The sequence below is a fragment of the Sorex araneus genome, chromosome 6 (genome assembly GCF_027595985.1).
Source record: "Sorex araneus isolate mSorAra2 chromosome 6, mSorAra2.pri, whole genome shotgun sequence".
Classification (NCBI taxonomy): Eukaryota; Metazoa; Chordata; class Mammalia; order Eulipotyphla; family Soricidae; genus Sorex; species Sorex araneus.
Window position 1 is genome coordinate 109,476,264 of NC_073307.1, and position 12,647 is coordinate 109,488,910.

The 12,647-nt window shown below is 36.4% G+C and overlaps 1 protein-coding gene across 1 annotated transcript; it reads left to right on the forward strand.

The window, feature by feature from the left end:
• The first annotated feature begins 11,290 nt into the window (after positions 1-11,290).
• Positions 11,291-12,226, forward strand: LOC101558981 (olfactory receptor 1030-like). Its single transcript, XM_004613673.1, has one exon. It carries the CDS (start codon positions 11,291-11,293, stop codon positions 12,224-12,226), a length of 936 nt encoding a protein of 311 aa, XP_004613730.1.
• The last annotated feature ends 421 nt before the right edge of the window (positions 12,227-12,647 follow it).

The window sequence follows — 12,647 nt, forward strand, 5'->3', positions numbered from 1 at the left end:
TTTCCTCAATGTCTCTAATTTTCTCGTTCTCCTGCCCCCTCAGGAGAAATAAATTCAAGAACAAGTAAAATGACTGGAGAAATTCAGTACACTAGATTCATGAACGTCCTCCATCTGTTCCAAGAAGAACAAGAATATCAAAGGTGCCTCTCTGTGCTTTACTTAGTATTGAATATCATCATGCTTCTATGGAAACAGAAAACCATCTTGATATACCAATTTAGTTTGAATTTCTCTTGTTCGATTCAAATTCAGGTTTTAGTCTGTATGGGAAGATATAATCTCCTCGGAGTATTCCATGATCTCATTTTTCAGGGAGCAACTTTTGTCATGATGGGCATCTTTATGCATATTCACTTATTACATGTTACACATATCAGGGATCATTATCTCCTGACAAGACTATACTTTGGCCAATCCATGTCTATCAGTCATCTTGTGAACTACACAATCCTGGTGTCTAATGAATTCCAAAATTACATGATGGATGGGGCTCGATTCAGTTCACAGAAGCCTGCAAACTGTAGCCTCTTTGCTGCTGCTTTCTAACTGGACTATCATTCGTGTCTTACATAGTCCTACAGTCTGATTCTTGGCTATTTGCTAACTGTTTCCTCAAAAGAAAACCAGATTTTTCATTCATCTTTTCATAAACATAAGCAATGCTAGTGCTATTAAAAATATTTTTATCTCTCAAGTATTTAATTTTGATTCAGTCTCAGACTCTCCCCTATGACACTTTTATAAATCTATATCTCAGATCTCTCATTTATGGATCATTCCAACTTTCTTCTATAAAATTATCAAACAAAATGTGTCAAACCTTATTCTAACTCGGATGAGATTAACCACAGTGGTAAGTTTGCTGAATCCTTTGTGATATACCTAAGACACATCAGAGGAAAGAATTTTCCAGATACAGCACCAAAGAAAATGTCTGTTGAATTTCATCAACAGAAACCAGGTATTGCTATCAATAACTGAATTGAACAAATGTTACATCTATCTGGTCTTACTTGACCTGGAAAACTGAGTTAATAAATTTGAATTGCAAATTTGACTTATTATGACCTATCAAATAAAGAAAGTCAAAATGTTCTATATAAGATTACTAATCTATTACTAGTAAGACTACTAAAGATTACTAAAACATAACTGTAAGCCAACATTCGTTATTGTTTAACTTACTTCTCCTGTGTTAGTATGGGAACAAGAGAAATTTATTTAGGAAAAGAAAATTTGTTTAGTGCTTGTTTATTATTTTGTCAAATAATTTTTTTCATGACATTCTTTTTCTATTATATTCTGTGGAGTCTATGGGTGATAAACTTAAAAGATGTATAATTTCCCAGACCATATAACAACTTTGCTTATTTTTTTTTTTTGCTTTTTTTTTTGGGTCACACCTGGCGATGCACAGGGGTTACTCCTGGCTTTGCACTCAGGAATTACCCCTGGCCGTGCTCAGGGGACCATATGGGATGCTGGGATTTGAACCCGGGTCGGCCGCGTGCAAGGCAAACGCCCTACCCGCTGTGCTATCTCTCCAGCCCCCAACTTTGCTTATTTTGAACAATTACTCTCTATGGACTTTACTATCTGAAGGAAAATATATTGCAAACTATTATAACTCACAAATACTGTGTGAATCACTTTCTTGGAAAATGATTTAATTTATTTTTAAAAATTTAGTGAAGCAAAATAGTTTTTATTTTAAGAAATTTAGATAGGAATATGGAGAGAGAAGGAGAGAAACGCATATTCAAGAAAGAATGCAGTCCTCCAGAATAAGAAAAGTCAGAAAATTAATTTTCTACCATAGATAATTATTGGATAAATCTCACAAGTCAATATACTAATCTAATATGCAAATATCATTCTCAGATAGATGTATCAAGCATTTGGATTAACTACCCCCAGTATAGCCACGGTCCACTATTACTCTCCCAGATCAAAAAGAGAGGGGACTTGCCTCTTGTCAGACAGCCAAGCTGACCTGTGGAATGTACAAGCATGATTCACAAATACAAAGAAAGCCAATAAAGAAGTAAAAGTTTTTTCTTTACTCTGCATGTTGGGCTGGAGAGATAACACAGCAGGTAGGGCATTTGCCTTGCACACACCCGACCCGGGTTTGATTCTTCTGCCCCTCTCAGAGAGCCCGGCAAGCTACCAAGAATATCTCGCCTGCACAGCAAAGCCTGGCAAGCTACCCATGGCATATCTGATATGCCAAAAACAGTAACAATAAGTCTCACAATGGAGTTGTTACCGGTGCCCGCTTGAGCAAATCGATGATCAATGGGATGACAGTGACAGTGACTCTGCAAGTTGAATCTTTCTACTAAACATTTCTCCTAGTCCTTTTTCAATGGTTATAGAATTAAAACATAACTGTAAGCCAACATTCCTTATTGTTTAACTTACTTCTCCTGTGTTAGTATGGGAACAAAAGAAATTTAAATGTGTTGCTAAGTCTCAAACCAAAGGCAGCAACAACAGCTGATCGGGAAAGTGTGGGTTAGGGAATTGCAGAACTCTGACCAACTTGTAGATCAATGAAGAATCTAATCCACAGTGGTTCCTGGTAATGGTAGAATGAACAATCAGTGGTTGTGATTTGTATCTCCGACACATTCACCGTCCTTGAGAGTTAACATTATCACATTTTCACAGGTACAAAAAAAACATGTTCATAGAGAATATTTTAGACTGAATGCATTATAGGTGCACCTTCCTAAAAAGTAGAAGTCCTTCTTAAATAAATATAATTAAAATTTTCAAGACACCTTCCTTTTGAGAACTTCACTGGTGAATATCTGACACTCCTATGCACAGTGTCAATTTCTTTTTGCAAAAACAACTTTTTAGAGGCCTGGCTATTTCCCTCTTCCCCCAGATATTCAATTTTAATAATTGGTTCATTATGAAATGAGGATTCTATAGAAAATCTATAGAAAAGATAATTGATGAAAAATAACACATTAATACTTGAATTGTGATTATAGATGAAATGTAAAAAAATTGGCAGCTACATTAGCTAACTCTCTACTTCTTCATTTCACTCTATTTCTCAATTCAAAATTATGTATACAGTTTTAGAGATTTAAATATAGAAGTTCAAATGCTTATTGTACCCTGTGATCAATATAAAATTTATAAAATCAGACTTAAATTATCAAATCAAACTTATATTTTACTCTCTGCCATATTAACAAAATTTTCCCCTCTAAACAAAATAAAAATCAGTATATTTACCAGTTAATGCGGGCTGGAGAGATAACACAGTGGGTAGGGCATTTGCCTTGCATGCGGCCAACCCAGGTTCGATTCCTCCATCCCTCTTGGAGAGCCTAGCCAGCTACTGAGAGTGTCTTGCCTGCACAGCAGAGTCTGGCAAGCTCCCCGTGGTGTATTCGATAAGCCAAAAACAGTAACAAGTCCCATAATGGAGATGTTACTGGTACCCGCTCAAGCAAATCGATGAGCAACAGGATGACAGTGATACAGTGATATTTACTTAAATGCAAGTTACTTAAATGGACAATAGTTAGAGGAAATATCACTAGAATCATGCCTCTAGGTCTGACACAACACACTTCTCTTCATCTTCCTCTTCTTTGGTATAAATGAATGAACTTTCTGGGAGACAGGAAATATTCTTTCTAAAAGATACTCTCACCTTAGGTCTTTGAATGCCAGCAGCAGAGGAAGTGTTCTTTGCTGTACCACTTTAAGGACTGTATTAGTTTAATGCAGTTAGTCACCTAAAAGACCAAGTACTTACCTCTTTTTCCCTGGTGGCTATGAGGAAAGACCAGATGTATTGAAAAACTGACCTTGTCCACACCAGATGGTTTTGAATGTTCCAATTTTAATGCGGAATGGAATGGGGAGAGAAGAGCAAGAGATAGAAACCTCTGGGACTTTTAGAATGTTCAGTATCTGACCTAGTTTTGATTTTTTTAAATTTGTTTAGAACTTGATTGTATTTTGAATTTGATTCATGAGAAAATAAATTACAGCACAGAAACATCGTTTGGTTTCCTCTTGTACTAGTGTTATAATAAATATATAAGGCAAGATTATCTTTAATTTGTAAGTAAAAGTGTCCCATATATGTATCCTCACCCCAGAAGCTTTGCATAACCTCACTTAGTTCCTTAGAAAAAATTTACTGGGCCCTCACTTCAACTCCAACTTCAAGGCACCCCATGAGCTACCAAGGACAAGAAGAATTAGCTCCAATATTCATACAAAAAGGTGTTTGACCTTGGAGTCATCCTGAGAATGTGCACCATAGCATCACAGTCTGAGTCATCATTAGTTACCAGAATGATTCAGGGATTTTAACTCCCAGGAGTGGTTTAAATCAAATGTAAAATATCTCACAGAAACTCTCTATAAGCTGTTCCCTTGGTACTCAGGAAGCTCTGAATAACAAGAGGTAATAAACTCATTACACTTTAACTTTATAAATACGGGTTTGCATGTGTGGCACACCAGAAACAGGATTTCCATTCAGATATGAAGAAGCCTGTTTGTCTGGTTGGAAATACCAGAAGAGACATCCAGGACATTGGGAATCCTGACTGACTGCCTGGCAGGTGTTTGGTGAGTTGTATTTACTTCTGAGGGTGTTGTAGTAAAACCTACAAGGTAGCCCAAAGAAAAGTTTCAGTTCAGGTAGAGGGAACGTAGTTGGGATTTAGGAGAAATATTCTTTGCTTCTATCAGAGAATCAAATAGGGAACTATTAACTGGGGGTGGGGGAGGGTGTTTTGTGAGTGTATTAATCTAAGATAATAGTAAGGATCTGATAAACTCTGAAGTTTCTAAAATTTTATGCAAATTTTTCTGTGATTAATCCTTCCCAGGAACAGATACTTAGCTTTCTGAAGAATCTCAAAGCAGTTCATGTACTCTTCCTCCTTTCAAGTAATTAGGAATGTTACACAAGATTGTTTGAATTGTTTAAAAGAATGAAAGGTAAAGAATAAAATAACATCTGACTTACCAAATGTTGAATGCATGAACTAAACACAATAGTGAATGTTAAAAGTGCCTGAACAAACTAAGAACTCAACTGACAATATTTAAAGTATTCTCATAGAAGCCTAACTTTTCAAGGAATAGATAAAAAAGAAAAGCCACAAAGTAATATATACTGTGAAACCCAAAGAAAGAGGATAGTATTGGTTGAAATGAAGGTTCTAGAAGTAGCATAACTGGTGTCAGATGGTGGCTTGACTATTTGAATTTTGAAATCTACTGAATATTTTTGTTACTGTGTTCTCTTAAGAAAATGATCCTTATGTAGAATAAAATAATGTATGTAAAATAAAATCATTCTAGGCACATTAAAATATTTAGACAACCACTGATGTATCATTGATTTGGTGTGTACTTAAATCCCAGCATTTAATTTTTTAAAAAAATCATAAATGTTCTCTTAGGTAGAAAATTACAAATCTGATAATTATCATTTAATACTTTAATTTTTCCAGGAATTTATTATTAGATCTAGTTATAGTCTAAGAACTAGTCAATAAAACACTGATAATATCAGTAAGTCTCAAACATAACAATGAAGAAGAGACTATACAAAGTAGAGTGAAAACTGTTCAGAAAAGGCATCTGAATAGAAGGTTTTTGGAAAGCAAAAACCAATTTTATAGGCATTTGAATATAAGTATTCGTGATGCAAAAAATCAATTTTCCATATACTAGGCAATGGAAAATATTTTAAGCTAAAAATTTTAATATTAGATTTTAGAAACTTAGAAACATCTTAGAAACTTTATTGCAAATGTTCAGCCAAGTTGATAATAGTTAACATTTAAGTTAAAATATTCTATCTCAAGGGGTTTGGAAGTAAGCTGGAATCTATCTGCTGGCTTGGGGGGTACTTCCAGAGTACTAAGCCTGCCCACCTTTCCATTTGAAGTGAAGGCCATTATAACTTAGAGGGAGAAAGCCTTATCAGATATAGATATGAACCAAAAGAATGTTTTGTACTCTTTTTGTTTTCACAAAATCCAGAACAGGAATCAATTTACCGAGTAATACTGTTCATGTATTCTTGACGTTCTCACCATTTTATTTTGTTTTTAGCCATTGTTAACAGAGAAGAGAAATCGGGGAATACAGCTTAGCAGTAGAGCAGATGCCCTGCACGTATGAGGTCCTGGGTTCAATGTCTGCCAGAGAGAGACAGAGACCGAAAGAAACAGAGAAGGGGAGAGGAAAGAATCAAGCAAAGACAGAAAATACTCCAAAAAGAAAAGGAAGTCATACCTTCCACAAAGTACAAGTGTCAGAAAATGCCCACATAAAAAGGGCTCCTGGGGCCAGAGCGATAGTACAGCGGGTAGGGCATTTACCTTGCACGTGGCTGACCTGGGTTCAATCCCCGGCATCCCATATGATCCCCCAAGCACTGCCAGGAGTGACTCCTGAGTGTAGAGCCAGGAGTAACCTCTGAACATCTCTGGGTGTGTCCAAAAAAAAGCAAAAAAAACCAAAAAGGCTCCTTATTTTTCCTGATGTGAGCTAGGGTGGGCATGAAAAGACACCCCAAACTGTTGCTCCACCCCCAACCCACTAAAGATGAGCTTTTCCTAAGGTCTATCCTTGAACCCTTGTTGTTACTTATTTTTCTCTCCTTGACTGATAGTGATTCCCACCGCTGCTAATCATTTGTGCATTAACATAATCCAAGTTAGACTTGCTAACTCTGATTTTGTGATAAACATCCACCATCGCCCTCAAACAGAATTCCGCACCCTTAATTTCTACTACACTCCTAATTCAGGCTTTTTGTTTAGCCTGATCTGAATGAATAGTACTACTCACAATAACATTGGTAAATAAACATAGTGGGGAAAATTCTTTCAACTTGTTATTTCTATAAAAATAATTTGGGGGGCCGGAGTGATAGCACAGCGGGTAGGGCATTTGCCTTGCACGTGACCGACCCGGGTTCGATCCCCCGCATCCCATATGGTCCCCTGAGCACCTCCAGGAGTAATTCCTGAGTGCAAAGCCAGGAGTAACCCCTGTGCATCGCCGGGTGTGACCCAAAAAGCAATAATAATAATAATAATAATAATAATAATAATAATAATAATAATAATTTTGGTGTGCACATGTTTAAATTGTAGTATATCTCCTTTGAAAAAAGACAAAGAAAAATTAAATTACAGTCTCTGTCTCTTCATCTATCATTATCCACATTTCTCAGACTTAAAAACTGAAAGTCCCAGTCAATTGTCCACTGATATACTGCTCATGGAGTATCTCTCATGCCTTTCTCCTTTCTTTGTTCATACCATCATTCACCTCTTTCAAACCCTTGTTTTTCCATGGAAAAATCCTAGTTGGCACCTTACCGACTGACTACCCTCTCTCTCTTCAATCTACTTTGTATACACTACAAGATAAACTCCCTAAAAACTGAGCACCAGTTAAGCAGTGTTCAATAGATGCACATTCACTACTGAACTAGTTTTTAAAGTTTCCTGAGTGTTTGAAACTCTCCATGATATGGCATACCCTCATTTGCACTAAGTTTGTCTCTCACTAGTAAAACTTCTTTCATACATACCTACTCTTACTCAAAAGGATGCTCACAATTCCTTGAAAATTCTCTTAGCTATTTTCACACAACTTATTGCTCAATTATTCCTCTTTTTTTAACCCATGCATTGTCTTTGGTGGGGGTTCATTCATCTTTCAATGAACATATCAGTTTGTTTAAGAGTCTGCCTACTTCCCAACAAAGGCCAGTCAGGCACCTTGTCCTATATAAAGAGATCTCAACCTTGTAGCTCTGCCATTGCTAGCCATGCTTCTTAACACTCAGAGGCAATATTCTGAGCATCTTCCTAGTGTGCCACTGTTAAAGGCCAAACATACCTAGAGTCCATCCATCAACCCTTCTAAATTATCTGATTTGACTAGCACTGTCCCTGTCATCCCATTGCTCACCGATTTGCTCGAGGGGGCACTAGTAAAGTCTCCATTGTGAGACTTGTTGTTACTGTTTTTGGCATACTGAATATGCCACGGGTAGATTCCCAGGCTCTGGCGTGCAGGCGGGATACTCTCAATAGCTTGCTGGGCTCTCCGGGAGGGGTGGAGGAATTGAACCCAGGTCGGCTGTGTGCAAGACAAGCGCCCTACCCTCTGTGATATCATTCCAGCCCGAATTATTTGAGTAGACCCTAAAATTCTTTGCTCTATCAGCCTCTAACTTACTCCTAGAGTCTACAGTCTCTTTCCCAGATACCTATGCGTGTGACATACCCAACCGTTAAGGGAGCCAAGGGGGCTGGAGAGATACTGCAGCAGGGCAGGGCACATGTCTTGCACGGAGCCGACCCAAGTGTGACCCCCAGAACTCCATATGGTCCCCTAAGTCCACCGGGAGTGATCCTTGAGCACACAGCCAGGAGAAAGCCCTGAGTACAGACAGGTGTTCGCCACCTCCCACCCCCACATATAAAAAATCTAAAGAGTAAAGGGAGGCTGTTTAGGGTGGTGGTGGAGATGTGAACCCACTGACTAACACCTACATATATCTAGAGTCCCTTAGGTGGACCAAAGACAGTCTCCTTATACTCTCAGTCCAAGAATCCCAAAGAAATACAGTCATCTCAAGTCTATCGTCCAAGCTATTATAGACATTTCTTGTGAAGGGAAGATAGAACATATTTTACTAATTTATAGTCATTTAAAACCTTTAAATACTAAGAAATAGGATATGTGGACCTCCGTTTATTATTCTTACATTAAGCCTGGTCAATGTCAAGGACAGGTCTGCTCCAAGGACATCTGTTTTTAACTACATCAAATATGTGCAGCCCTTCAATGCAATTGTAAGATATACTGGACAGGGTAATCTCTTTGTCTCTAATCCTAAGAGTATCCTTGCATTCCTGAAGCCTTCAAGAAGTTGAAAAGTAAAAAATTGCTACTACTTTTAAACACTGCACTAGAAATACTAGTTAAAGCAAGTAGAGAAGGGGAAGAAATAAGATATTGCATACAAATGTCAAGGGAGATTTTTATAGTTTCATATTAATAAATTTGTATTTGATGACATCAAGAGAATTTTTAAATTTTAATGAGAGTAAACAATGATAAGGAGTGTGTTTAAAAATTTTTAATCTATCATCTTCCCCTACAAAATCAATACTTAAACTATAGAAAGAAAAACATTTTATTTTACAATATTTACAAAATGATAAACTATCTGGGAATACATTTTAAATAAATATGTGTGATGTTATCTAAGAGGTTAAAGAAAACTTTAAAGCTACTTAGAAAGGCTGGAGCAACAGCACAGTGGGTAGGGCGTTTGCCTTGCACGCAGCCAGCCAGGGTTCAATTCCCAGCCTCCCATATGGGTCCCTGAGCACTGCCAGAAGTAATTCCTGAGTGCAGAGCCAGGAGTAACCCCTGTGCATCACCAGGTGTGACACAAAAAAGGAAAAATAATCTATTTAGGAAAGTCTTTAATAAATGAAATACAGAAAAGACTAAGTTGGTAAAGATGTCAATTTTCCCTAAATGACTCAATGAACTAGCTTATCAAGTACAAATGGGTTTTCTTTTGGAACTTGATAAAATAATGCTACTCTTCAGTTAGAAAATATATGTTTGACGATAGTCAGAAAAAAAACTGCAAGAAATTAAATGTTATATAACTACTGTGCTTAAATGTCTGATAGTAGAAGAGACTTAACAGCAAACAAGAATCATACAGTGGACTAAGTACTAATGAATTTTTACTATGTAATACCAGAGTTTTGAATCCACTAGAAGGTGATTTCACCAGCAAATTACTTTAAAATATCTGGCAAGACATTTGGAGAAATAAACAAAAGTTGGTTATTTTGTACATCAAATATGAAATCAAATAAAGCTCTAGTGTATAATGAGATTATTTTTAAATAATTTTAAACTGAGGAAGATTTATCTAACTCAGTGACAAATGTAAAAAATGAATAAATAAAGATTAATAGATTTAACATTAAACCAATTTAACATTAACTTCATGGCACACAGAGAAAAAACAACATGTTAGCATTAAAGGACAAGTGACAAAATTAAAAATAATTTGCAACACACATATTATCAGATGGCTGGTTTTCTTAATAAACAAAGAGCCTCCTGGTGAAGGGATGGGCTCTCAAACTTTGTGTGAGGGAAACATGAGCACAAAATTGTATAAATCTGTAACTGTACCCTCACGGTGATTCACTAATTAAAAATAAATAAATTTAAAAAAAGAAAACCCATAGATTACTTAGATACTTTGCATTATTTCTCTCTATATATCATTAGCTCATTTGGTTAGTACCTAGTGCTAAGGAGACTGAGTTCATGGCTTTGCACATTTTGAGCTAGGAATCTGTATCAAAATTGTTGAGAAAAAAAAAATTTATTCTCTTGTCAAAAGCTTAGAAAAACAAAACATATAGTAGACATCAGCTGAGAGACAGGTTTCTCGGTACCTCTTGGAATATTACATTTAGACACAGTTTAGGTAAGAGGCATATGATATTTTATCACTGCCTTTATTCAAACAGAGAAATTATTACAATGGGATGGGGCCAAGTATTTACTTGCACTATAAACTAAAAATAAACGGAAAAAAAGCAAAAGAAAGAAAGAAAGAAAGAAAGAAAGAAAGAAAGAAAGAAAGAAAGAAAGAAAGAAAGAAAGAAAGAAAGAAAGAAAGAAAGAAAGAAAGAAAGAAAGAAAGAAAGAAAGAAAGAGACTCTGGGAGTGAAAATGCTTAGAAAATCAATAACCTAGTAGAAAAATTTTCAAAGTGGCTGAATTAACTATTTATTGAAAGAAAAAATTCATGTGCGAATAATTGGAAAAATGCTAACCCTACTCATAAGTGTAAAATATACACACAAATCAAAAGGACACAAGTTACCAAGATTTGCCATTTCAGTGAGAAAAGTTTAAAATTTCATAAAAATTTGGGTTTATGGAAGACCAGTCTTCTTGCATTATATTGTTGAGACTGTAATCTGGTTCCACTTAGTGATCAATTTTTTTAATCTCTAATTAAAAAGCAAATGAACTAACTCAGACTTTCCTGAGTCTATTTTAGCAAAATCCAGGCTTGGAATTAATGTACTCATTAACCGCTTGGATTGCTAAGTAAAATTTTTGTTGCTGCTATTCAACTAAAGAGGTAAGGGGACTTTTTTTAGTAGAGAATCATTTTCAAGCCATATTTCTGTTTTTTCCCCAACAAGAGAACAAAATGGCAAGAGGCAATCGAACTACAGTGACAGAATTTGTCCTCATGGGATTCACAGGCCGCCCTGAACTTCAGCTTCCCCTATTTGTGGTGTTCCTGGCAATTTATCTCATCACACTGGTAGGAAATCTTGGCATGATCCTGCTCATCAAAGTGGATTCAAAACTCCACACCCCTATGTACTATTTTCTCAGTCACCTGGCATTCATTGATCTTTGTTACTCATCTTCCATTGGACCCAAGATGCTACAAAACTTCCTGGTGAAGAAACAGACCATCTCCTTTTCTGGCTGTTTTGCCCAGCTATATTTCTCCAGTGCTTTTACCACCACTGAATGTTTCCTCTTGGCTACAATGGCCTATGACCGTTATATGGCTATCTGCAACCCCCTGATTTATACAGCCATTATGACGCAGCGGGTATGCAAGGAATTAGTGATAGGGGTCTATACATACGGCTTCCTCAACTCTGTGATACAGACAGTTTTGACTTTCCAGTTGTCTTTCTGCGACTCCAATGTCATTCACCATTTCTACTGTGCTGATCCTCCTCTCCTCGCCCTTTCCTGCTCTGACACCCAAAACAAAGAGAAACAGCTCTTGATCTTCTCTGCAGTGAATCTCACTGGTTCCCTCTTGACTGTCCTCATCTCCTACATTTGCATCCTCTACTCCATTATAAAAATCCAGTCTTCTGCAGGCAAATGCAGAGCATTTTCCACCTGTGCCTCTCACCTCACTGTGGTCATCATTTTTTATGGGACATTATTTTTCATGTATGTAAGGCAACCTAAAGCAGAAAATTCATGGAAGTCTAACAAAATGGTCTCTGTGTTTTATAGTCTTGTAATCCCCATGCTTAATCCCCTGATCTATAGTCTGAGGAACACAGACGTAAAAGAAACTCTGAAAAAAATACTAGAGGGCAAATACTCATAGTCAATAGATTATAGCATGGTTAAAGCGTGATGCAATAATATGGTATAGATAACCTAGTTGAAATTAGCAGGCCAATTGCTATTCAATAAAAATAGTCAATCCAATTTAGATTTTTAATGACCAAACATAGTGGGCTATTTGATTACCATCATCATACTTAACTTCTATCAATTAACATGAAGTACTCAGAATTTATTTACAGCACAAAATGTTGATAACTATGTACTTTATATATTTAAAATGAAGTGGCTTACTACTTATTAGGTAAGATACAAATTCAAAATTATTGTAAAAGGTAACATTCTATAGCGCTGTAAACTATAAATTAACAAATCTGAGTTTAAAATAGCCACACATGAAAATCTACTATGTTAGGCATATTTTCCAACTCTAAGGTGGTTATATGGTAAGAAGTTATTTG

Excerpts from the sequence above, each read along its gene's own strand:
- LOC101558981 (XM_004613673.1), top strand. The coding sequence starts at position 11,291 with ATGGCAAGAGGCAATCGAACTACAGTGACAGAATTTGTCCTCATGGGA.